The sequence below is a fragment of the Marmota monax genome, unplaced genomic scaffold, assembly GCF_021218885.2.
Source record: "Marmota monax isolate L192 unplaced genomic scaffold, Marmota_monax_Labrador192_F-V1.1 WCK01_AAM20220418_F8-fsc00224, whole genome shotgun sequence".
NCBI lineage: Eukaryota > Metazoa > Chordata > Mammalia > Rodentia > Sciuridae > Marmota > Marmota monax.
The window spans coordinates 169,127-194,585 of NW_026693937.1; the positions used below are offsets into that span (position 1 = coordinate 169,127).

General features: G+C 35.4%; 1 protein-coding gene across 1 annotated transcript in view; it reads right to left on the reverse strand.

The window, feature by feature from the left end:
- Adam9 (ADAM metallopeptidase domain 9) overlaps positions 1-25,459 on the reverse strand; it is an 85,739-nt gene that overhangs the window by 29,202 nt on the left and 31,078 nt on the right. The window contains exons 12-15 of the mRNA XM_046463840.2: positions 18,482-18,653; positions 11,492-11,584; positions 10,067-10,262; positions 20-125 (exon numbers count right to left, since the gene is read on the reverse strand). Of these exons, the coding sequence (XP_046319796.1) occupies positions 20-125; positions 10,067-10,262; positions 11,492-11,584; positions 18,482-18,653 (567 nt within the window). The remainder of the gene's footprint in view (positions 1-19; positions 126-10,066; positions 10,263-11,491; positions 11,585-18,481; positions 18,654-25,459) is intronic.

A 25,459-nucleotide genomic window follows, 5' to 3' on the forward strand; every position in this document is an offset into this window, starting at 1 on the left:
GGACCTCACCTCCACTTACCCAGTGGCACACTTCTTGTATTCATTGCCAGAGAAACCACAATTGCCAAATCTGTCACCTTTAGAATTCACTTCAATGAAACAATCTCTTGGGGCAGCCTTGGCTTCTGTAACATTGAACATTTAAAAGAGAAAAAAAAAAGTTATAGTAATTTAACTCAAAAATAAAACTATTCCCTTTGACAGTCCATACACTGGATGAACTGCCTCCACACCTCTGAAAACAAGATTTAGCCCTTACAGATAAAAAATTTTTGTTCCATATTTCATATATAACAACAAATGTAAAAATAAAGCCAGTTTCAAGCACTCAAGTCCTATAAGAAAATACCATTAAACAAGGGCTGGGGATGTGGCTCAAGCGGTAGCGCGCTCGCCTGGCATGGCATGCGTGCGGCCCGGGTTCGATCCTCAGCACCACATACAAACAAAGATGTTGTGTCCGACGAGAACTAAAAAATAAATATTAAAAGATTCTCTCTCTCTCTCTCTCTCTCTCTCTCTCTCTCTCTCTCTCTCTCTCAAAAAAAGAAAAAGAAAATATCATTAAACAAGAAATTATCATTTAAAGTCAATGCACAGTATGGTGCCATCTCAGCATATTCCTTCTCACTGCTCTCATGTACACATTTTGTACCCCTGATTAGATCAGCTAGGGGGACCTGGTGAAAATACTGCCAATCATTTTTCCAGTTACCACTTTATGGATATTGAGTTTAGATATTTCTGTTAAATAGATGAATTGACAAACACCTATAATCGATGACAAAGTACCAATCCATTCTTATTTTCTTAAATTTTACATATCACTTAATATTCAACTTTTCTACCTAATTATATATGCCTAAAAAATAAGTTCTTTGGAAGTATTTATTTTCTTTAGAAGTATTTTCAAGCCAAAATGCCAGTACTTCCTCCTTAATTAAAGGAAGTTCACTTGCTTATCATACACATCTGATACTAGGCCACTTGGTTTTAAAGAAAATGAATATGGAGAAGAAAGAGATAAAGCAAAAAAGAAGCAGGGGATCAAATAAAATGAAAAACAAATACAGAAACCTTTACTGGAAAAATGAGATGAAACATGTTAACATCCCCAATCAAGCTCTTATAAAAACAGAAATAACTATAAAAATTCCAGATGATATGTAAAGGAAAAAAATAACTATAGTTCCCTAAGCCCTAGACATTTTTTGCAAACCTCTATGAAAGCAATATATTTGCTAAATAATAGTACTTACCTCATCAAAATGACTATCTGTAATTACTTTTGTAATAACCTGCCCATTCCTACAAAATACATCAGAAGATGACAGATTTCTTCACCCTATACCATGACCTGGCATAGATAAGTCCCATTTATTTATTAGTCTTCCTCAGTCTCTATCTGACCCACTGTAAGACAAGGGATATAGGAGAAACCAGAGAGAGCAGGAATTGCAAGGGAACAGATAGATGAGAATGGGGAACATGAGGATAAGAGAATAATGTCTATAAAATGAGCTCACTGTGCTGATCTTCCTGCAGTCCTGCCTGGCCTGAGCAGACAGGATATGTCACATTCCTCCCCAAAATGGGGGTGGGGTCCTGGCAGTCAGTGTAGGTAATGAATGATGGGGTTTGAGATGATGAGGACTGGTTATCAAAGAAAAGACAATGGGTTGCTAAAAGTTAACCTCAGGGGTCACACTGCCCAGCACAGTGGGTTGCTAAGGATTAACCCCTGTGCACCTGCTCCCTCCTGCCCTTAGGCTTGTACATGGAGAAGAAAGAGAAGGCAAGGATTAAAAGGGGGATTCTGAAGTCTACAAAAGTGCAAGACACACCCCCTCCACGATACCCAGCTCTGGGCCCCCTTCTCTTCAGAGAAGACTGTTATTATCTCTTTTCTTAATCTTTTAATCTTCAACACTGGGAGAACAAGGACCTGTTCCTGATCTCCAAGACCGGTATCAAAATCTAGACAAAATCAACAACTCTAAATTCAGAGAAATCTTAACTAAATAACAGAAACAAAAACTGAAATAAAAATAGAAATATATTCAGGCACAGTGGCACACACCTGAATCCCAGCATTCAGGAGACTGAGGCAGGAGGATCACTAGTTCAAAGCTAGCCTCAGCAATTTAGTGAGGCCCTAAGCAACTCAGGGAGACCCTGTCTCTAAATAAAATACAAAAAGGACTGGGGGAGTGGTTCAGTGGTTAAGTGCCCCTGGGTTCAATCCACCATACCCAAAACAAAACAAAACAAACAAAAAAAAAAAAAAAAAAAAAAAAAACCCCAGATACAGAAATATCAAAGTAAAGACTGGTCCCTCCTTTCTTCCTCCTTTCCTCTTCCCCTCCTTGTTTCCTGCCTCCCTTCCTTTCTTCTTTCTTTCTTTACTTCCTCTGTCTTCCCTTCTCTCTACCTTTTTCCCTCCCTGCCTGTTTGCTTTCCTTCCTTTCTTCCTCCATCCATTCTTTCCCCTCTTCCTTCATACATTAAATATATATTAAACACCTATTAAGTATCTCACACCTTGATGGGTAATGAATATAGTTTACCAGGAAGAAAACAGAAAAATCCCTCTGTTAGTAGTTGTCTGTTCTCCTTCTTAAAGGGAAGCCTCTCCAAATATATGACGAATATCATATTCCCTTTATGGTTGCTGTTCTTATTGACTCAAAACAAAAAAAGGAAGAAGATGAGAAAACAGAACTCTAGAATAGTTTCGGTATCAATCATCACTGCCAATTTATAAACCACAGATATCTGCTGAAAAGCAACTTCTCCCTGAGCAGCCTCAACCATCTGAAGCCAATACAGGAAACAAGGATTCTGCACAATGCAGATTATCGCTCTGAGAACACTGATAACACTAATGTGGAATAAAAAATAAAGCTCACTAAATGTGCTGAATGTCTCAATGTAAAGTCTCCATGGTTTCTCACCTGAACTACCCAATATCCTTTCTCTGCTCCTCTAAATGATTTTCCATAGTGTTGCTACAGAAATCTCAAAAGCAAATCATATCATGGCATTTCCCCACTTAAATTTCATTATTCTCCCATCATCTGGGGCATAAAAACCTCATTATGAACCTCATGACTCTTTGCTAGTGGAAGCAAGCTCTTCACCCCCAGTGGAAGAGACCACTATACTCTCTGTGGAAACAGCCTCTCCACACCATGGGAGAGGTGATTGCCTACGGAAACTCCCCTGAAGAAACTGCCATGCAATGCTATTCCAATTTTCCTCTGGACCCATCCCCAACTTCCCTCTCTGCTTATAGACCTGTAACTACACTCCAATCAAAACAAACCCCGACAGGTAAACTATAAAATATGACCCATGGGGAGGTTCACAATACTCTAAATGGACCCCAAGAGCATGTGTGGAATGGGATATCAAGGGCATAGGATAATGGTGGAAGAAACATAAAAGTGGATTAGGCTGAATTTATTAGCAAGAACTCATACAGCAGAGATTCTATACTTAGTGTTTCTACTCCGAGTTAGAAAGGGCTCTTAACAGTTTACCTGGAGGGTTGGCTAAACACTGAACATGGTGGTTGGTTAAACACTGAACAAAGAAGCAGAGGACCATGACCTGATTTAAACATGTATGCAGAAAAGAAATGTCTGAGTGAAAAAAAGGCCAGTCCCTTTGGGAAAAATTCTAGTACACAGGCAAAAATTTATACTATTAATCATTATCTTAGCCATTTCCAAAGGAATGACTTTCACTAAAGTAACTGTATTATGTACTGAATGTCTGTGTACTCCAGATTTCATATGTTGAAGTCTTAAGTCCCAGTGAAATGAGATTTGGAGATGAGTCTTTTAGGAGACGTTAGATAAGGTCACAGGTGGGTCTCTCATTATAGTACCAGTGACCTTATAAGGAGGAGGAGAGACATCTCTTTTTCCCACCGCCATATGAAGGTGGCCATCTGCAAGCCAGAAAGAAAGCCTTCACTGGGAGCCAAATCAGCTGGTACCTTGGACTTCCAAGTCTCCAGAACTGTGAAAAACAAATGTCTATTGTTTAAGCCACCCTGTCCATGATATATTGTTATAGCAGTCTGCTATACTTTCAATATTTGTCTCCTTCAAAACTCATACTGAAATGGAATTATAACTGCAGCAGTATTAAGAGGTGGTACCTTTTGTGATTAGGCCATAAGGACTCTGCCCACATGATGGGATGAATGCCAGTATAAATGGGTGTATTAGGTCCCTGTTTTGTTTCCTGCCCTTCTGCCTTCCACCATATGGTGAAATGGCAACATAGCCCTCACCTGATGCTGGTAACTTGATATTGGACTGTCCAGCCTTCAGAAGTGTAAGCCAATATATTTGTGTTCATTTTAAATTTCCAAGACTGTGGTATATTATTACAGAAACACAAAACAGACTGACCCTTACACAAAATCAATCAGACTAAGATTTGATGCACTAGGGAAAAGGAAACAAACAGACTCTTTGGCAACATAGCCACTGTATCTACAGTGACACTAACTAACACAAAATATCACTGTGGTCCACTACAGTAGGGGCTTGTGGAGGTCAAGTGATAAATGGAATTTTAGCTAAGGTCCATCTCATAGTAGGGTCAGTGAGTCCCCAAATCCATTTTGCATTTTTTCTTATAGCTCCAGAATACATAATTGTAATACATGCACTCAGCAAATGGCAGAATCCCTATATTGGTTTCCTGACAGTTATTATGGTGGAAAAGGCCAGGTGGAATTTACTAGAACACTTCTACCTTGGAAAATAGTAAACTAAAAGCTATACCACATTCCTGGAGGGATTGTGGAGATCAGTGTCACCTTAAGAACCTAAAAGATAGGGGTACTGACTCACCACACTTACATTCAACTCACCTATTTGGCCTATAAATAAAGGCAAATAGTTCTTGGACAATGACAGAAGATCACCTAAGCTTAATCCAGTGATGACTCCAACTGTAGCTGTTGTACCACGTGCGATTCATTCTTTGAGCAAATTAACACATTCCCTGATACCTGGCTTGCAGCTGTGAACTGACAAATGCTTTAATTCTCAGGCCCATCTACATGGCCTACCAGAAGCAGAATGATGTCAGATGTCAAGGCAGAAATACAACCTTCACTATCTTACTTCAGGAGTATATCAACTCTTCAGCCTTACCTATGTCATTATGTACTTTGAGGGCCATGATTGCCTTTCACTTCCAAAATAATATCACTCCACTCTCTTACAATGAAAATATATGTTCACTGAAACTAGTCAGAAAAAAAGTAGCAAACACTATAGACATTGGTAAGATCTACATGATGGAGGATAAGAAATAAACCTGATGAAAATCCAGGAATCTTCTACCTCAATGACATTACTAGGGTATGAGAAATGTTAAAATATCTCTTCTAAAATAAGAGTAGATCCCTATTTCTCAACATGCACAAAAGTCAACTCAAAATGCACCAACTAGGAATTAGACCAGAGACTATGCAACTCCTAAAAGAAACAAGGGTGGGGGTGCTGGGGTTGTGGCTCAGCGGTAGAGCGCTTGCCTAGTATGTGTGACGCCCTAGGTTCGATTCTCAGCACCACATATAAATAAGTTTAAAAAAATTCATCAACAACTAATAAAAATATTTAAAAAAAAGAAACAAGGGTCAGCATTCCAACATACAGGCTTAAGCAACAACATCCTCAATGACTCCTAAAGCTCAGGAAATAATATCAAGGATTAATAAATGGCATAGCATCAAATTAGAAAGCTTCTGCACAGAAAAGGAAACAAGAATGTGAAGAGAGAGCCTACAGAATGGAAGAAAAATTTTGCTAGCTACTCTTATGACAGGATTAATATAAAATATTAATATAGATAAAATATAAAGAAGTCAAAACTTACTGCCAAAAAAACAAGGAACCAATTAATAAGTTAGAAAATAAATGAAACAGATACTTCTCAAAAGAAGAAATACAAAACAAATGGCCAACAAATATATCAAAAATGTTCAACATTTTTAGCAATTAGAGAAATGAAAATAAAAACTACACTGAGATTTCATCTCATTCCAGTTAAAATGGCAGCCATGGAAAATACAAACAATAATAAATGCTAGAGAGGATGTGGGGGAAAAGAACACTTTTACAGTGTTGGAAAGATATGGAAATCAGTACCGAGGTTCCTCAAAAGATTAGACATGAAACCACCATGTGACCCAATTATACCATCCTCAGTATTTATCCAAAGGAACTAAAGTCAGCATACTATAGCAACACTTGCATCCCTATATTTACAGCAGAACAATTCAAAACAAACTATGGAACAAGGCTAGGTGACCTCAACGGATGAAAGGATAAAGAAAATGTGGCACATAATAGAGTTCTATTCAGCCATAAAGAACACTGAAATTATGACATCTGTAGGAAAATGGATGGAATAATGAGAGTATTATGTTAAGGGAAATAGGTCAAACTCAGAAAGTCAAGGATCATTATGTTTTCTCTCATATGTAAAAGCTAGAGAGGAAAAAGGAAGGAGAGAGATCTCAGGAAAATTGAAGGTAGACCAGTATATTAGAGGAAAAGGATCATGAGGAAGAAGGTAGAGAAAGAGGAAATACTGGGGAACAATATTGAGCACATTTTATTGTTATGTCATGTTCATGTACAAATATGCAACAACAAATCCCACTACTATATATAATTATAATGCACCAGTAAAAAAAAAAAAAAAAAAGGAGGGGGGGAATAGATATTCTTTCTAAAAGAGAAATTGTTGTTTTTTATCACTCCCATAATCCAAAGAGGGGTACAACACTTATCGATCCTCAGTAGGATTTGAAGGTAATATGCAGTCATGCACCACATAATGATGCTTCAGTCCACAACAGACGACATATACAATGATGGTTCCATTTATCATCTAGTGATTTCACAGTCATCTTAGGTTATATAAATACACTTCTATAATATCCACACAATGATGAAACCACCTAACGATGCATTTCTCAGAATATATCCCTTTCATTAAGTGACACACGACTGTATTCCCCATTTGGTGATATTACTCTGCACCATTTATCCAGTGACCTAAAAACCTGCTAACTTGGGGACACAAACAGAATATTCTGCAACAGGCTCAGGATGCCATGCAAGATTCTCTGCCAACTGGGCAGATAAAACAGTGCTTGGAGTTTCAGTGGCAGATAAAAATGCTACTTGGAGCCTTTGCCAATTCCCTATAGGAGAATGGCAGCACAAGTCTTTAGGATTTTGGAGTGAAGTTCGGCTATCCTTTGTGGTTAACTACTCTCCTTTTGAGAAATGGTCCTTGTTCTACTACTGAACCTTAAGTAGTCACTGAGTTGAATGGTAACTTGGTGACTGTGAAGTGGGTGAGAACTGACAAACCAACTTATAAAGTTGGGCAACACTCCACCCTGAAATGGAAGTGGTATATATAAGACTGAACCCAAGCAGGCACCAAAGGCTCATGAAGTGACCCAAGTGACCCAAATGCCCATAGTCCCTACTCCTGCTACACAGCATTCTCTCTCCTAGCCAGAACCTATGCCCTCATGAGGAATTCTTTACACTGAGTTGACAGAGGCAGGAAGAGAAGAATAAGGCCTCTTTTGCAGATGGTTCTGCACAATAGGCAGAACCCAAAAGTGGACAGGTATGGCATTACAGTCCTTTTCTAGGACATCCCTGTAATTCACCTGGTTTTTTACTTTGTTTGCAAGGAGAAATGGCCAGAAACATGATTACAAACCAAGTGATGGGCTGTGGCCAATGGTTTTAATAATCAAATAGATAGGATGGATCACTCTGTGGATTGCAGACAGCCTCTTTCCCTAGCATTCCTTCTCATCATCCAAATATCTCATAAAATAACCAAGGTTGCAGGGTTGGAGGTCATTCATGGGATCAGAAACATGAACTCCACTCAACGATTGATATGACTGCAGCCAGTGCTAAGTGCCCAATCTGCTGGCAGCTAAGACCACTGAGTCCACAAAGTGGCACCATTTCTAGGGGTAATCATCCAGCTACCTGGTGGCAGGGTGATTACACTACACTGTTCCGTTTTTATAATGGAAGGGGCAGTGTTTTGTTCTTACTAGAATAGAGACTCTTCAAGTAGATATTTTTTCCCCTGTACTGGGGATTAAATATGGAGGTATTCCACCACTTAGCTACATTCTTAGCCCTTTTTATTTTTTACATTGAGACAGGGTCTCACTAGGTTGACTAGGGTAGTCTTGAACTTGTGATCTTCCTGTCTCAGGTTTCCAAGTAATGGGATAACAGGAGTACACTACTGCACCTGGCTTGGATGTGGATTTTTTATCCCTACATACAATGTTTTTTGCCAGAATTACCTTCTGTGGAGCTACAGAATTCCTTATCCACCATTGTGGTATTCCATACATCACCACGGGCAAGTGGTTAATCATTTACAGTTCAATTAGTGGTAAGTATATAGAAAGCTAGCCAAATCAGAAAGAGACAGAAACAGAAACCACAAAGAATCACTCAATCTAGGGAATATAAAAGTGGAAAAGCAATTGTAACTTACTACATTCACTTGTGAATGGCATCAACATGGCTACTGTATAAAACACAGACAACACTGCTTTATCTAAAACAATAATTAATTTATATTGGAAGGATGGAAAATGGAAAATGAACACTGATATAATGAAAGTTGTCAAAGGATGAAAGAAGAAAAAGAAAGAAAACTAATTCTTATCTTTCATAAACATCAAAAAAGCAGTACTACCAAGAGATTATGCAAAGACTGGGGCAAGTAACAACCACCACCAAAAAAATCAATTAAAACAAATAAAAGCTGTTATCTCAATGGATGGGGATGCTGAGTAGAAATAGACTTTAATTTTCATAGCAAACATTATAGAGTCGTTTAGCTCTGATCTGTGGTATACCTCTGATAAAAATGAAAACTTTAAAAAGAAAAAAACATGGAAAATAAAAACACATGGTAAATATACATCACTAAGAAAATGGATAACTAAATCATGGTCCATGGATAACTAAATCATGGACCATTTAGCCTAATGAAATATTCTAATGTACTACAATATAAATGTATCAGTATAGATAAATCTCAAGAAAATTCTGGGGAGTGATGCAAATATCAGGCCAAGGTACATAAGCTTTTATTAAAACTAGAAAATGAGAGTCTACAGAAAATCACATCGAATGTTCTCTCTCATAGGCAGAAGCTAGAAAAAAAATAAGGGAAAAAGAGGGGTATAGGAGGTCCTAAAGATATAGGAAAGATCAGTGGAGTAGAAGAAGATTAAGAAGGGAGATGGGAAAGGGGAAGAAATCTGGAATAAATTTAACAAAATCATGCTATATGCATATATAAATATACTACAGGAAATTCTACCTTTATACATACACACACACACACACAAACACATATTATATATATATATATATACATATATATATATATATATATATATGTAAAAAGCACCAATTGAAAATAAATAAATAAATGAACAAAGGAAGGTCAGTAAAGGAGGGAGAATAGGAGGAGAACAAAAGGGAAGGAAAGTGATGGGGGGGGACAAGAACTGAAATAGAGTAAAACAAATTTCAAGTATGTATGACTTTGTCAAAATGAGCTCAACTACTATGTATAATTATAACACTCTAACTTAAAAAAGAAAACAAGACTCTGGGAATATAGCTCAATGGTACAGCATTTGCCTGGCATATATGAGGTCCTGGGGTAAATGCCCAACACTGCAAAAAAAAATTTTAATCTACAAAATAATATAATATATGCTCATGTTTATATATTTTATATACAAAGATAAAGAGAAGAGATGAGAGCAAAAGCAAAAAGCTTCGATTGAATCTGAGCATATTAAAATTCATGATTATGACTGCCACTGGAGAAGTAAGAAGGGAGATATGATAGGAGAGGGGAAAATGAGAACTTTATCATTAATGTTTGATTTCTGTTTTTAAGAAATCTAAAACAAAAAATAAATAAAAATCAAATCAATCAATTATGAATATCTTACTTGAACCAAAGATGACTTGACACTGCGCATCATAATATTGGCACATGCCATTGTAACAATAGGCTTTGTTATTCTGGCAAGGAAATCCATTCTGAATAAAAACATCGGGCTGACAGAACTGAGAAGAACCATTGCAATACTCTGGAACATCACATTCATTGGTTCTTCCTCGGCATAAAGAACCTCCTGGAAGGAACTACAGTAATAAGGTTTACATTAAATAGTACTATCAGGACAATGTCCACAAATAAGTCAAATTTGAAACCACAGTATGTTAACATATTTAAAACAATCTATGAACGGTTTTAACAACAAAAGATTAAATAACCCAATAGAAAAATAAAGACTAAACAGATAATTCATGTTATAAATATTGAAAATAAAAAACATAACTTTAACGATAACGAAAAGAAATGCAAATAAATAAAAATATATGAACACTTTACACCTACTGCACTAACTAGGAAATGGTGCTTGCTAGAAACCAACATTAGCATAAAGAAAAAAGTATTTGATAACATTGTTGACAGAAGTGTAGAATGGCATATTTGTGGAAGACATATAAAATATTTATCAAAAGTTTTAATATGCATATTCTGGTCCAATAATTTCTCTTATATGAAATAACTAAAAGCAAACTAAATGTCCACCATTAGTTAACTAGATAAATTATGGTTGCCATACTAAAGGAATTCTAATTATATAACCATGTAGAACTATATAAGGGTAAAAGTCCATGATAATCTTATTGGAAAGAATGGATAATAAAAATATGTGTATCTGTGTTTACCCACTATATACAAACACATACATACCTGTCTCTCACATTTGTACAGAAAAAAAGTGACTAAGTTAACATTAAATTATCAACAAATGGCAACCAAAGGAACATAAAATGATGGTCTTTCATTTTCTACTACCTATATATACTTTGGTATTGTTGAATTATTTCTAATGAGCCTAAATTACTTTAAAATCATGGAAAAAATGTTTCTACTTAGAAAAAAATCCCTATAGAACACTTATCAGAAAGGAATATGCTTAAAATTGCAAATAAGTGGCAAAATAGAATTTCCTAGTCATATAATAATAATATATAATAATATATATAATAATAGTCCTCTCCTAGGGGTCTCAGAATTTTTGTGGGAGATTGGGCTGGGTAAGGAAGGGTACTTGGGATTGAACCCAGGGGCATTACACCACTGAGCTACATCCACACTCCTTTTCATTTTTTTTATTTTGAGACAGGGTCTAAGTTGCCCAGGCTAGCCTTAACTTGCAATCCTCCTATCTGAGCCTCCTGAGTAGCCAGTAGTATGGGTATACACCACCACACCTAGCATGAAAACAAACTTTGATATATACATATTTTTCTTTTTCTATTTTTATTTTTGTTGTTCCAAACAGGGAGGAATTCCTTACCCGGCAGTCTTTACAACAGTCACCGTAAGCACAATCAGCAAATGATTTAAGTTTACATGTACTTCCTTCACAACAAGGGTCCAACTCACATTCCTACAAATAGAAAATGACTGTCAATTTAAAAAAATGAATTATTGACATTAATATTCATTACTAAAATTCTTTTCTTATATCCTGCCTATAGCAATTACTCTCCACAAACAGTCACTAACTACTAGATTTATCAGTATCTTTTCAGGTACAAATAATTTGGTCTCGATAGATTTGAAAAGACTGAAATATTAGAGTACGTGCCTTATGTCTACTCAGACAACCATAATAAAATACCATAGACAAAGTGGCTTCAATGATAGAAACTGGCTTTCTCACAGTTCTGGAGGGTGGAAGACGAACATCAAGGTTCTCACAAATTCAGATTCTGGTGGGACCTCTCTCCCTGGCTTGCAGACAACTCCCTCCTTGCTGCGTTCTCACATGGACTTTCCTCAGTGCTTGCTGCCTTCACAGAGAAGGCAGGTGAGATGTCCAGTATGTCTTCTAAAGACACTAATTCTAATGAAATCAGGGACCCATCCTTCAGTCCTTATTTAAACTTAATTATATCCTCAGAGACCCCCTTACCACATATAGCCACACTGGTGGTTATGGCTTTGCCACATGAATTTTGGGAATACACAAATATCCATTCTATAAGAATAGGTTTAATGATCACAAAGAAGAAGAAATCCATGAATGTAATTCTCTTCATGTTCAAGGTCTGACTTCTCTTTTAGGTGGCTCTTTGTCCTAAGTGGGCACTCTTTTTTTTTCTTTTTTTTTTTTTTTTAATGCTGGAGATTTAGCCCAGGGCTTACACATATTCTACCACTGAACTACATCTTACTTGGCTTCTCTCACCACACTTTGGGCTACCACGGTTCTTTCCCCTTAACCCCATCCTTCCACCCATATGTCTGCCTTCTCTTCTGTGTTAATGTAGCAAGATCAGTGTCCTGGGTTTTATACTCTGCTGTAGACTTATAATGTATCACCATTGGGAGAGACTGGCAGAGGAGTATCTGGGACTCTCTGTACCATTTTTGCAATTTCCTGTAAGATTACAATCATTTCATAATTAAAATGTTTTTTCTTTTTTCTTTTTAATTAACACATAATAAATGAACATATTTATAAAATACGATGTGATATTTCCATACATATATACAATGTATACTGATCCAGTCAGGATAATCAGCATTTCCAACTCACAATAAAAATTATAAAATAGATGAACTATAATCTATGCCTTGTAACATGCCAAAATAAATAAGTCATGGACCAAGATGTAACAACTAAAGCTATGAAACTACTTTGAGGAAATATCTGCAACTTTGGAGTAGGCAAAAAAAGTACAATCCATAAAAGCATAAAATTCATACATGATAAAATGGATTTCATCACAATGTAGAAGTTCTGTTCTTCAAAAGATACTGTTAAGTTACTCAAAGGCAAGCTACAATCTAGAGAATATATTTGTAAATCAAATATATGACAATGGACTTATAGCCAAAATATATAAAGTATTCTCAAAATTCAACAATAATTAGCAAACCAATTTTTAAAATGGAAGAAAAAGTTAAACAGACCATGCCACCCCAAGAAACACAAATGGAAAAAAAAAAAAACTTGAAAACATATTAGGGAAGGGCAAAGTAGGGAAATGCAAATTAAAACTTTAACAAGGCATCACCTCCCACCAAGCTGAATGACTGAAAATTTAAAAAGACCCCATATGAAGTACTATTGAAGATATGAAAGAATAAAAACTCTTAACACATTGTCTCACACATTGATGGGAGTGAAAAGTGGCACTACCATTTTGAATAGCAGTTTTTAAGTTTCTTGAGAAACACAGAACTACCATAGGATCAAGTCATTCCATTCTAGCTATCTACATAAGAGAAATAAAAACCTAAGTTCACATAAAGACTTTTATGTGACTGTACACATGAGCTTTTTTCATAATAGCCTCAAACTAGAAACAGCTCAAATATCCAATAACAGATGAATACATAAGCAAACTGCAAAATATCTGCAGTAAACACCAAAAAAAATTAATGAACTGGCACAGCTATACTATGAACAAACCTCAAGAAAGACTATGCTGAGTAAAAGCAGCAAAACAAAGAAAAAAAAGCCATTCCATTTATATAAAATTCTAGCAAACACATATTTATACATAGTGACAGAAAGAACAGTGGTTGCCTAAGAAAAATGGGTGTGCATAGAAGTGATTACCAAGAGATAAACTTTTGAGGATGATGTTAAGTTCATGCTCATAATTGTGGCGATACTTTCAAATATGTATGAATGTGTCAAGACTTATCAACTTGTATACTTCTAAAATGTGCACAGTATTGTTGACTAAGTCCACAAAACAGCCCATTTCTTCCCCCTTTGTTTTGCCTTGACAAAACTTAGTCAGTTCTCTCTCTTCTAAAACTCAAAACTCTGCTTCCCCTCGAAAGGAAGGGAGGGAGGGAAAGAAGGAGGGAAGGAAGTATAACATACACCCTTGTCGTATTTTCCTGGAAATGAGCTGACTGTAGCAGATACTTCCTATCAGACCCTCACTGGTCATTTCCCAATCACTTCTCAAGTTTGCCCTTAAAAGATTCTGTTTAATCTTTTCTTGCCCTTAAAAAAAAAAAAAGGTTTGATTTTAAGATCCTTGAAGAATTCTGAGATCAAAGCACTCTATTTCAAGTCTTTCTTCTGAATAAAGGTTTTCTCTATTTAAATCTGAAGTTTTGATTTGACATTTGACATTCAATTCTACTTCAGTGAAGCTGGTAATTTTTTTTCAAAGACACTCTGCAGCACAGACTGATGGTTTCATAAAAGAATAACAGAAATTTATAGTTTAGGATAAAAGTAACATTTTAAATGCTTTCACAACGACTATTAGTGCATAAAAAGTCAAATTCAGTAAAGTGGTAGAATACAAAATGAACACACAAAAGAATCAGTTCATTTATACAAAAAAATGAACTACGTGAAAACAATTAAATTACAACAGCATAAAAAATAATAGAGTACTTAGAAATGAATGAGTTAAAAGACTTGTATACTAAAAAATACAAGACATTACTAAAAGAAATCAAAGATGATACAAAAAAATGGGATCCTACATTCATGGGTTGGAAGAATTACTATTGGCAAAATGTCCACACTGCCCAAAGTAATCTACAGAGTCAATGTAATTCCTATCAAAATCCCATTTTTAAAAGAAGTTACAAAAAAAAAATTCTAAAAGTCATGTAGAACCCCAAAGACTCCAACTAGCCAAACCATCTTGATAAAAAAGGACAAAGCTGAAGGCTTCCTGATTTCAACACACTACTATAGTTAAACAGTATAGTACTGACTTAAAAATAGACATGCAGACCAACAGAACATAATGAAGTATCCATGCAAATAAGTCAAATGATCTTCTATAAGGATGTCAAGAATAAAGAATCTGGAAACAGTAGTCCCTTCACTAAATCAAAAAACTGGATATCTATAAGCAAAAGAATGGAAGTGCAACCTTATTTTATAATATAAACAAAAATTAACTCCATATACAAAAATTATCTCAAAATGGATTGAAGACTTAAATGAGGCCTCAAATGGTAAAACTTACAGAAAAAAAATACAAAGAAAACTTTCATAACATTGATCTTGGCAAAGATTTCATGGGTTGACACCAAAATCACAAAGAGAAGTAAAAATAGACAAGTGGGACTATATTAAACTAAAAGGTACTGCACAGCAAAGGAAGCAATCAACAGAGTAAAGAGCCAAAATATGGAATGTGAGAAAATATTTTCAGATCATACATCTAATAAAGGATTAATTTCCAAAGTATAAAAGAAACTACTACAACTTAATAGTAAAAAAAAAAAAAAAACTAATGACCTGATATTTAAAATGGGCTATATACTTAATAGACATCTCTCCACAGAAGACATACAAATGTGAAGAGGTATATGAAAAAATGTTCAATGTCACTAATCATAAAGGAAAATCGAACAAAATCACAAATGAGATGTAATTTCATACTTGTTGAGATTATTATTATTAAAAAAAGAAGAAGAAGAGGTGCTTGTGAAGATGTAGACAAATTGGAACTCTTGTACACCACTGCTGGGAATACAAAATAGTAAAGCTGCAGGGAGGACCCCCCCGCAAAATTAAAAATGTAATTCATATGATTCCAGCAATCTCACTTCTATTTATTTAAAATGAAATCAGAATCTTAAAGAGATATCTGCACTACTTTGTGCACTGAACTACTATTATCCACAGTACCCAAAATGTGGAAACTATTTAAATCTTCAATGACAGATAAATAAAGAAAATGTAATGTGCATATACACCACAAACACACACACACACACACACACACACACACAAAGGAATACTATTCAGCCTTTAAAAAGAAAGAAATTTTATCATTTCAATAATGTGGATGAACCTTGAGGACACTATGCTAACTGAAATAAACTAGTCACAGAAGACATAAACTAGATTATTCCACTTATATTAGGTATCTAAATTACCCAAACTCATAAAAGCAATGAACAGAATGGTGTTTTCCAGGAACTGAGAGAAGGTGAAATGGGAGATGCATGCTGATCAAGTGTCGGGTTCCATTTACAAAAGAATTCTAGAGATCTGCTGTATAACACAGTACCTATAGTTAACAACACTTCATTATAGACTTTAAAATGTGTCTAAAAGGTTAATTTCATGCTAAGTGTTCTCACCACACAAAAAAAGTAAAAGTTAATCTGAAAACAAATATTTATAAATGTACATACTATATATTGTATATAAACATAAAGGGTCTAAAAAGAAATGCACCAAACTTCTTAGAGTGACAGTCTCTACGAAGTAAATGATTCATGAGGGAAATCAAGGCATGTATGGTTGCTTTTATTAACTATTCAAAAATTTTACACCAAGAAAATAACCTGTGATATAAGAGGGGGGAGGAGTATTTTTTAAGAGTAATTAAAATAATTATAATTATAGTGAGAAAACTCAAGTAGCAGATATTAATTACTATTTAAATAAGTTTGATGGTGAAATAAACAAGTGGGGGAAAAAAAACAAGACTAACAAAATATTTAAGAAGAAAGGTCTGAGCCAGGCACCTTGACTCATGCCTGTAATCCTAGCAACTTGGGAGGCTGAGGCAAGAGAATCACCAACTTCAAGACCAATCTCAGCAAGTTAGCAAGGCCATAAGCAGCTTAGCCAAATCCTGCCTCAAAATAAAAAGTTAAAAAAGGGCTGGGGAGTAACTCTGTGTCAAAGTGCCCCTGGGTTCAATCCCAGTACTTAAAAAAAATAAGACCTGAGAATCCTTCCAACAAGCAAGGTCTTAGGTATCCTAACAGTATCTTAATTTAAAAACTAAGAGGGGGAGGGTACAGTTCAGTGGTAAGTACAAGCTTTGCATGCCCAAGACTCTGGATTCCATCCACAGCACTGCTGGAAAAAAAGAATAATAGGGGCTGTGGCTCAAGCGGTAACGCACTCGCCTGGCATGCGCAGGGCACTGGGTTCGATCCTCAGCACCACATAAAAATTAAAAAAAAATTAAAGATGTTGTGTCCACCGAAAACTAAAAAATAAATATTAAAAAAATTCTCTCTCTCTCTCCCCTTAAAACAAAAATAATAATTAATTAATTATATATTAAACATAACCAGGTCTCATCCTCCTCATATGAAAATAAAAATATTAAAAGTACCAGTTTCTTTGGGTTATTATGGGAACTATGCTCCTATACTCTAAAATACTTAGCACAAAACCCTGATACACATCAATAATGTACTGATTAATCAACACACCTTCATCATAAAACACATGCACCTTTCAAGAAAGTAAAATCAAGTCATCTGGTAAAGGCCAGGTATGGTAGGCTGGGGATATAGCTCAGTTGGTAGAGTGTACACAAGGCCATGGGTTCAATTTCCAGCACCACAAAAAAAGTAATAATAATAAAGTTTATGCCTGTAATCTTAATCTTACACAGCAACTAAGCAAGACCCTGCCTCTAAAAATATATATATAGAATAAGATGGACATCATTACCCTAGGTACATGTATGATTGCACAAATGGTGTGACTCCACTTCATGTACCGCCAGACAAGCGAAAAATTCTGCTCCATTTTTGTACAATGAATTGAAGAGCTTTCTACTGTCATGTATACCTGATTAGAACTGAAAAAAAAAAAAGGACCAGGTGTGGACAGGTAAAGAGGAAGATGCGCTTCTGGAAAAGACTGAAAATATGGTAGGACTTACAAACAACAGAACAAGTGTCTTCAAAACACAATGTCAGGCCTGGGAAGAAAGGATTTAAGTAGACATTTATACTCCAAGAGAGGAGTATGGCTGAGTAGAGAAGTATAGCTACAGAAGAAGAAAAATGGGCATGCACTTAAGGCAGTAACTTTTAACGGTCTGATAAAATCAGTGATTAAAAGGTAAACCAAAGTTGAATAAAAGAAGAATCCTACTTTGAGTAGTATTTTGATTTTGAAGGACTCGAGGGTAGCCAGGTTCAATTTATTTATTTTTTTAAATGAGTCCAACTGGATAAATATTTCTGCAATGACAACACCGGAATGGTGGAAATTTACTATAACAGCCAAGTGAAAAACAGACCACTTCTTTAAATAAATAAGACAATGACCATAAAATAAATAATAGGAGATAGAAAAAATAAATAGAAGACTATCCATGATGTTTTCCTTGACTTTAACAGATGGCATCATTATTTACATCCTGAAAAGGAGGTGACTAGTCCCAGAACGTATCCACACAGACGAAATAACAATCCTCATTTTGCTACTAAAGCTTACTTTAGCTCCTCTGTCATAGTTGCCCCAAACCACAAGATTTTGCAAATCTTGTGATAGTTTTACAAAGCAAAAATTAAAAATTCAACTGACCTTTGGAGTACCACAGTCACATTCTTCCCCAGGGTCCACCAATTTATTACCACAGAAGGGTGCGCTATAGGCTTCATCAGGCTTTGGAATATTAAGAAGGCAGTTTCCTCCTTTATTTAGAGTTAACTTTTCAAAGTCTTCTGCACTGCAACTGCTAAAGTTTCTTGAACCTCTACAATATTGAGAAAAAGATCTTATGTCAAAGTGATCACATACTTTGAATATTTTAACCAACAGGAAGTATATAAGTGGCAAAAAAAAAAAGCTAACAAGAGTAGATAGAATTAATATCTGTTCCTAATCAATATAGAACATTACCTAAGCTACAACAGAAATAGCTCTCAATTTTGCTTACAATATACTGTACCTCCATGAAAACATCTTCCATATAGATCATTTACATTGAAACAAAAAAATCATAATTCTCAGAATCAGAAAAGACCTTAAAATTATCTAGTACTATAAAGAATTAACTTTAACAGAGTAAAAGTTCAAATATTGGAAGCTAACTTTATGCTGTTCCCAATCTTTTGTCACCTTGCAGATTATATTTTTACATCCCCAACATAAGTTATTCACTGGGAGCTATGTAAACATAATGTGAATGCGCAGTTCCAGTACAAACACACGCAGAGTCCTCAAGAGGCAGCTTGTGTAGTGCAGAATTCCAGCTACTCCTATATGACAGGTTTTCAGTTTGAACTTTAAATGCCTTTTATGATAATTCCTGAGAACCAAGGTTAATACTTCAAAGGTTAGACATGCTTTAAGAAACTACCCAACTTGAGCTAACCATGTAAGAGTTTACACAAATGCAATTTTGAAATGTTCAGATATTTTTTTTCTTAGTTACTCATTGTTTTACTCAATAACTATAAAATGTTTACAGGTACTTCATTGACTATTTTTACCTTGGAAAACTGCTAGGAAATAGACCTATAGCCAGTCTTTAGGAAACTCAAAAATTTCATTGGGGATAGTCCCATTTAGTTATTCTTTTTTCTTTGTAGCCTGAAATTTTGGGTATATTTTTTTAAAAAAAATCATTGCTAAGGCCAAAATCAAAGAACTTTTCCCCAATGTTTTTCTAGGAATCTTATGGTTTCAAGTGTCCCACCTAGGTCTTTTATCCATTTCAAGTTGATTTGTCTGTGTGTGTGCACACACTTGTGGGTAGTAAAAAAATAAGAGTCCAACTTCATTCCTTTGCCTGGGAAATCCAGTTTTTTAGCACCTTTTATTGAAGGAGACTATACTTTTCCAATGGTACCCTCACTGAAAATTTGTTGATCGTATGTTTGGATTTATTTCTGGGCTTCCTATTCTGTCTTTTTGGTCTACATGTCTGTTTTTATGCCAGTGTCATACTGTTTTGACTGCCATAGATGTCAAACTTAAAAGCTTCTTTACATTAAATAATCAATCAACAAAATGAAAAGGCAGGCTACAGACTGGGGGAAAATATTTGGAAAACAATATCTGAAAAAAAGTAAAACTCCAAAATTTATAAAGAACTCACGATACTCAATAACAGAAAAACAAATAATCAAATTAAAAATAGTCAAAAGGAATCGAACAGACACTTCTCAAACAAAGACATACAGATGCTCACCAGGTAGGCTAAATATCATTAGTCATTGTGGAAATGCAAATCCAAACCACAATGAGATATCACCTGACACCTGTTAGGATGCCTCTGGTCAAAAGCCTAAGAGACAAGTGCAGGCAAAGGTGTGAAGAAAAGGAAACCCTATGTATGCACTGTTGCTGCAGGCACATGGAAAACAGTATGAGAGTCCTAAAGAAATTTGAAACAGAACTACATAAGACCCAGTGATCCCTCTTTTGGTTATATTCCAAAAACAAATGAAATCAGCACCTTGTAAAGATATCTGCATTCCCAAGTTCACCATTATTCACAATGGCATACAGAAACAATCTAAGCATCCATCAATGGACAATTGGATAAAGAAGCTGCAGTGTGTGTATGTATGAGAGAGAGAGAGAGAGAGAGAGAGAGAGAGAGAGAGAGAGAGAAATGGAATACTATTCAGCCTTGTAAGGGTCTTGCCAGGTGAGACAGATGCACTCCAATCCCAGCAACTCGGGAGGTGGAGGCAGGATTATCACAAGTTCCAGGGTCAGCCTAGGCAATTTAGCAAGACCCTGCCTCAAAATAAAAAATAAAAAGGACTAGGGATAAAGTATCCCTAGGTTTGACTCCCAGTACAAAAAAAAAAAAAAAAAAAGAAGATACTATCATTGGCCACAACATGGATGGATTTGCCACCAAAAGAAAAGAAACAAACATTGCAAAATCTCACTTTCATGTTCATGTGAAATCTTAAAAAAAAAAAAAAAGGTCAAACACAAGAAAATAAAAAACAGTAGCTATAGAGGAGGAGAGGGAGAGATGTAGTCAAAAGATACAAAGTACTGATATGTAGAATGAACAAATCTAGAGATCTAGCATAGGACTATAGTTAATAGTATTGTATCCTATCTGGGATTTTTGCTAAAGGAGTAGATTTTAGGTGCTCTTGCCACAGAGGGAAAAAAATGGGTAATTCTGTGGGATGATGGATATGTTAATCTACTACAGTAATCATTTTGCCATCTCTATGTATATCAAAGTATGTTATTTCAAATATACACAATAACTATATATGTATGTTTCATACATATATATACACACACATATCCATGTGTGTATCTCATATATGTATATGTATACATATGTATATCATATATGTTTGTGTGTGTGTGTGTGTGTGTATTTATTTATTTATTTTTAAAGATAATTTGGTGCCCTGAAAGAATCTTTTCCATCAGTTTGGGCAATGGTGCCAATAGGAGTGAAAGCTGTGTTGCATTATAGTTACTGAGGAAGCATCCCTGTCTATGGTTGGGTCTTATGTACATCTAAAGAACTCTTAAGAAACAAATACTTTTTGCAAACGTTTTTGCAAAAAAAGTTTGTGCCTTAGTAGACCTGTTATACTCTTCTTTGTTAAGAAGTTTCCAGGGAAGCAGAGAGTCCTGCTCTTGGCTTTCAGAATTAGAATGCAATTTGCCTAGAACTTTTTGATACTGTTAACTGCTACCTGACAAAAAAGTTTTTTGATGTGAGATGTTAAAAGATTTTTAACAGAATGACTGGCAGAGAAAAAAACAAAGAAAAATATAACAATCAACTGTTTATAACAACATACACATAGACAATATTTTGACTCACAGAACGTTGAGATCTAGCACAAGGCTTGTGACAATAACAGAAAGACTTTTTCCATATTTATTTTCTTGCTACTCTTAAGAATGTTGTGGGGTGGAGTCCTTTTGTGCAACTTCAATCATCCACTCATTCAACAAATATTTGTTGAACATTTGTTTGTGCAGACACTATTCTTGGTGCAACGGATGAAATTGAATATAGAAGACTAACAAATCTCAGCCCCTGTGAAGGCTACATTCTAGTGAGTAAAGCAGACTATAAACAAAAGTAAGTAAATTCAATAGAATATTAAAAGGCAATAAGTACTAGGGAGAAAAAGGATGGGAGGATGAGGGTGATGAGCTATGGAGGGTAGGGGATTACAATTTTAAAGGGGCAGTCCAGGCAGGCACTTCAAACACTTCAGCACTTTGATCAAAATTGGACGTGTAGGTAAAAAACATTACAGAAAGAAGGAACAAAAAGTGCAAAAACCCTACGGTAGAAGCCAACGTGGCATATTCAAGGAACAATAGGAAGCAAGCAAATTTTCAGTGAAGTGAGTCAATGAGGAAATGAGTAATGAGAGATACAGTCAGGAAAGATGGAAACAGGTCATTTGTTTTTTTAAATGTGGCTTTTTATTATAAGTGAAATGAGGATTCTGAGGTGGAGTTAGCAAGGACAACGATTTGACATGTGCTTCAGTAGGTTCACCATGGTTGCTATGTTAAGCAGGAAGACTACAAGAGGTCTCTTACGAGAATCCACTGAACAGATGATTAATCAGAATAATGTGAAAGCAGAAAGAAGTGGATGGATTATTTGTCTTAAAGAAATAGCCACTATGACAAATAGTGTGAGAAAGAATAGCACTGAGGTAGTAGAAGGAAGGTGTTACCATTAATTTACATGGGGAAGAGAAAGACTGTGGGCAGATATGAGTTTAGGAGGAGCAACCAGAGCATAAGGTTACTAGATATCAAGTGATGTTGAACTCACAATATATAATCATTATTTGATAAGCAAAAGATACATCAATTTAAACAGGTTTGTAATTGTTTATTTCCTGTTGGTGATTGTTGTTAGTATATTATCTGCCACATAGTACACCTGCAATAATGTTTTCTGTAAGGATATATTAATTAGGAAATAGTCATAGGAGTTATGCAGGCATATGCATATCCCTACATTTGAGTCCCTAATTACAACCTACACAAAGTCTATTACTTTCAATAGGTTACTTTTAAATAAGTTTGGTATTTAGCAGTTGTAACACATTTTCTCTTCTGCATGTTCTATGTTTGACCCTAGAGCAATCTACAAAAACATCTGTTTCACCCATAATGAAGCTATGGACTGAATATCATAACAAAAATCACAAACTCTTCTGATTTTTTTTAGCAGATGAAAATATTAACAAACATTCTCCAACACTGGCCTTCAGCAATGCCTTAAAGAGCTCTGGAGATAATAACAAAGGTATTCCTTCACTAGCCATCCCTGACTGACACCTATAGCAATAAAAAGAATGATCTTTTTCCTAATACAACGTTTCGTTGAATAGCAACGAAAGTGTTCCTACTCTCTTCCTATCACCTCTAGATTCTGTATTTATGATTTTAAACATCTTCTCTTCTCTCACACCGAGGTGAGTTTTCCAAGGCCACTCCAAAAGGAGCTTGACAATGATTAAATAATCTACCAGGAAATGACCAAAAAAAAAAAAATCAATATCCACTCAGAACTCATTGTTTACATTATTAGTCATTATTTCTATGAGTAATGTGGAAATACCAAAATGTATTTTCACCATTACATCCTGATTCCAATAGCAAGGAATTAGGAAGTCCAAAGAGTAGACTCTAAATAATGGCACCTAATTAGATTAAATGAGAGCATCTGATTATGAAGTCTTTCTGATGCAGGTGACATTGAGGGGCAGAGTTAAGAAAGTCATTTTTCTCATAGGCACCTCACACTTTTCAGCAATCCAAGAACAAACCATGAGAAGAGTACCAGTAGGACCCAAAAATATAAATACTTAAAAAACATATTACAAAGTTAGATTACCCATTTTATTAAATAGAACTGACTCCGACTGAATTATCTGAAAAAAGGGCAAAATCTATTTCACCTCTATTTAAAAAGCCCTAGTAAGATGAACATGAAATTAGGGTTATTATAGAGTATAAGAAATCTGTAATCAAAAACTGAAGACTAACTGCTACCCAAGCTAAGGACAATATTCTAGTTTATAAATTATTCATACAGAAAAAAAATTTGAAATACAACAGCTTATTGCACTATCAAAACAATATGGCCGGGCATGGTAGCTCACACCTATAATACCAGCAGCTCAGGAGGCTGAGGCACGAGAATCGCAAGTTCAAAGCCAGCCTCAGCAACTTCAGCAACTTCGAGGCACTAAGCAACTCACTGAGACCCCGTCTCTAAATAAAATACAAAATAGGGCTGGGGATGTGGCACAGTGGTCAAGTGCCCCTGAGTTCAATACCCGGTACTCCACCACCACCAAAAAAAAAAAAAGAAAAAACATAATATGAAGACACAAGATACTAGGAGAGGGCTGGGGCTGTGTAGCTCAGTGGTAGAATGTTTGCCTAGCATACGTGAGGCACTGTGTTGGATCTTCAGCACCACACAAATATAAAAAAATAAAGGCATTCTGTCCATCTACAATTAAAAAAAAATTAAAGATTCTATGAGAAAAAAATGGCAAAAAAGCTGGTTTATTTTAATAAAATCTGATACTAGTATTATTAAACAATAACCAAAAAACACCTATGCTTGCTATAGTAAGAGAAAAAAGACAGACTTGAAAATTCTGGCAGGAAAAACAAGTACTTCAGATTTAAAAAATAAATCGGAAATTGAACAATGAAATGCAGTAAATGAAATTAAGAATTCAATGAGTAGTATAAAACAGTAAATTCATACAAATATAGGAACTGAACGATGTCAGAAAAAAATATCTGATAGGAAATATATTTAAAAAGGATAAGAGACAAACAAGAATCATAGAAGAGACACAGGTGCAAATGTGCAGAAGCACTACACTCAATTAAAAATGGACTTGAACAGACATTTCTCCAAAGAGCATAGGACGTGCCACCACCCCCTAATAAAGGCTGCTTAACATTAGGGAGATACAGATCAAAACCACAATGAGGGTTGAGGCTGTAGCTCAGTGGAAGGACGCTTATCTAGCATATGTGAGGAACTGGGTTCAATCCTCAGCACCACATAAAAATAGTAAAATAAAGGCATGATGTCCATCTACAACTAAAAAATATTTTTTAAAAAACCCACAATGATATACACCTCGCATATTAGAAAACTACTATCAAAAAATCAAAAAGTAATGAGTATTGGTGAGGATGAAGAAAATTATATAGACAGATACACACACTCCATACATACATATACAATGAAATATTATTCTGCCTCAAAAAAGAGGTCTTACCACTTACAACAAGAAGAACGTGGAGGACATCATGCTAAGTGAAATACAAGCTAGTCACAGAAGGACAAACACTGTATGATAATACTTGAACAAAGTTTCTAAAGTAATCAAATTCATGGAAAAAATTTATAAAATTGTGGTATCCAGGGACTGGGGGAGAGAAAACAGGGAGCTGCTAATCAGCAGGTATATGCATTTGAGTTAATAGTGTATTTTTCCAAATCACAGTGACATCTAGTACTGACAGCCTTCCCCAGGAATCTTCTTTTGAATGTCTTCT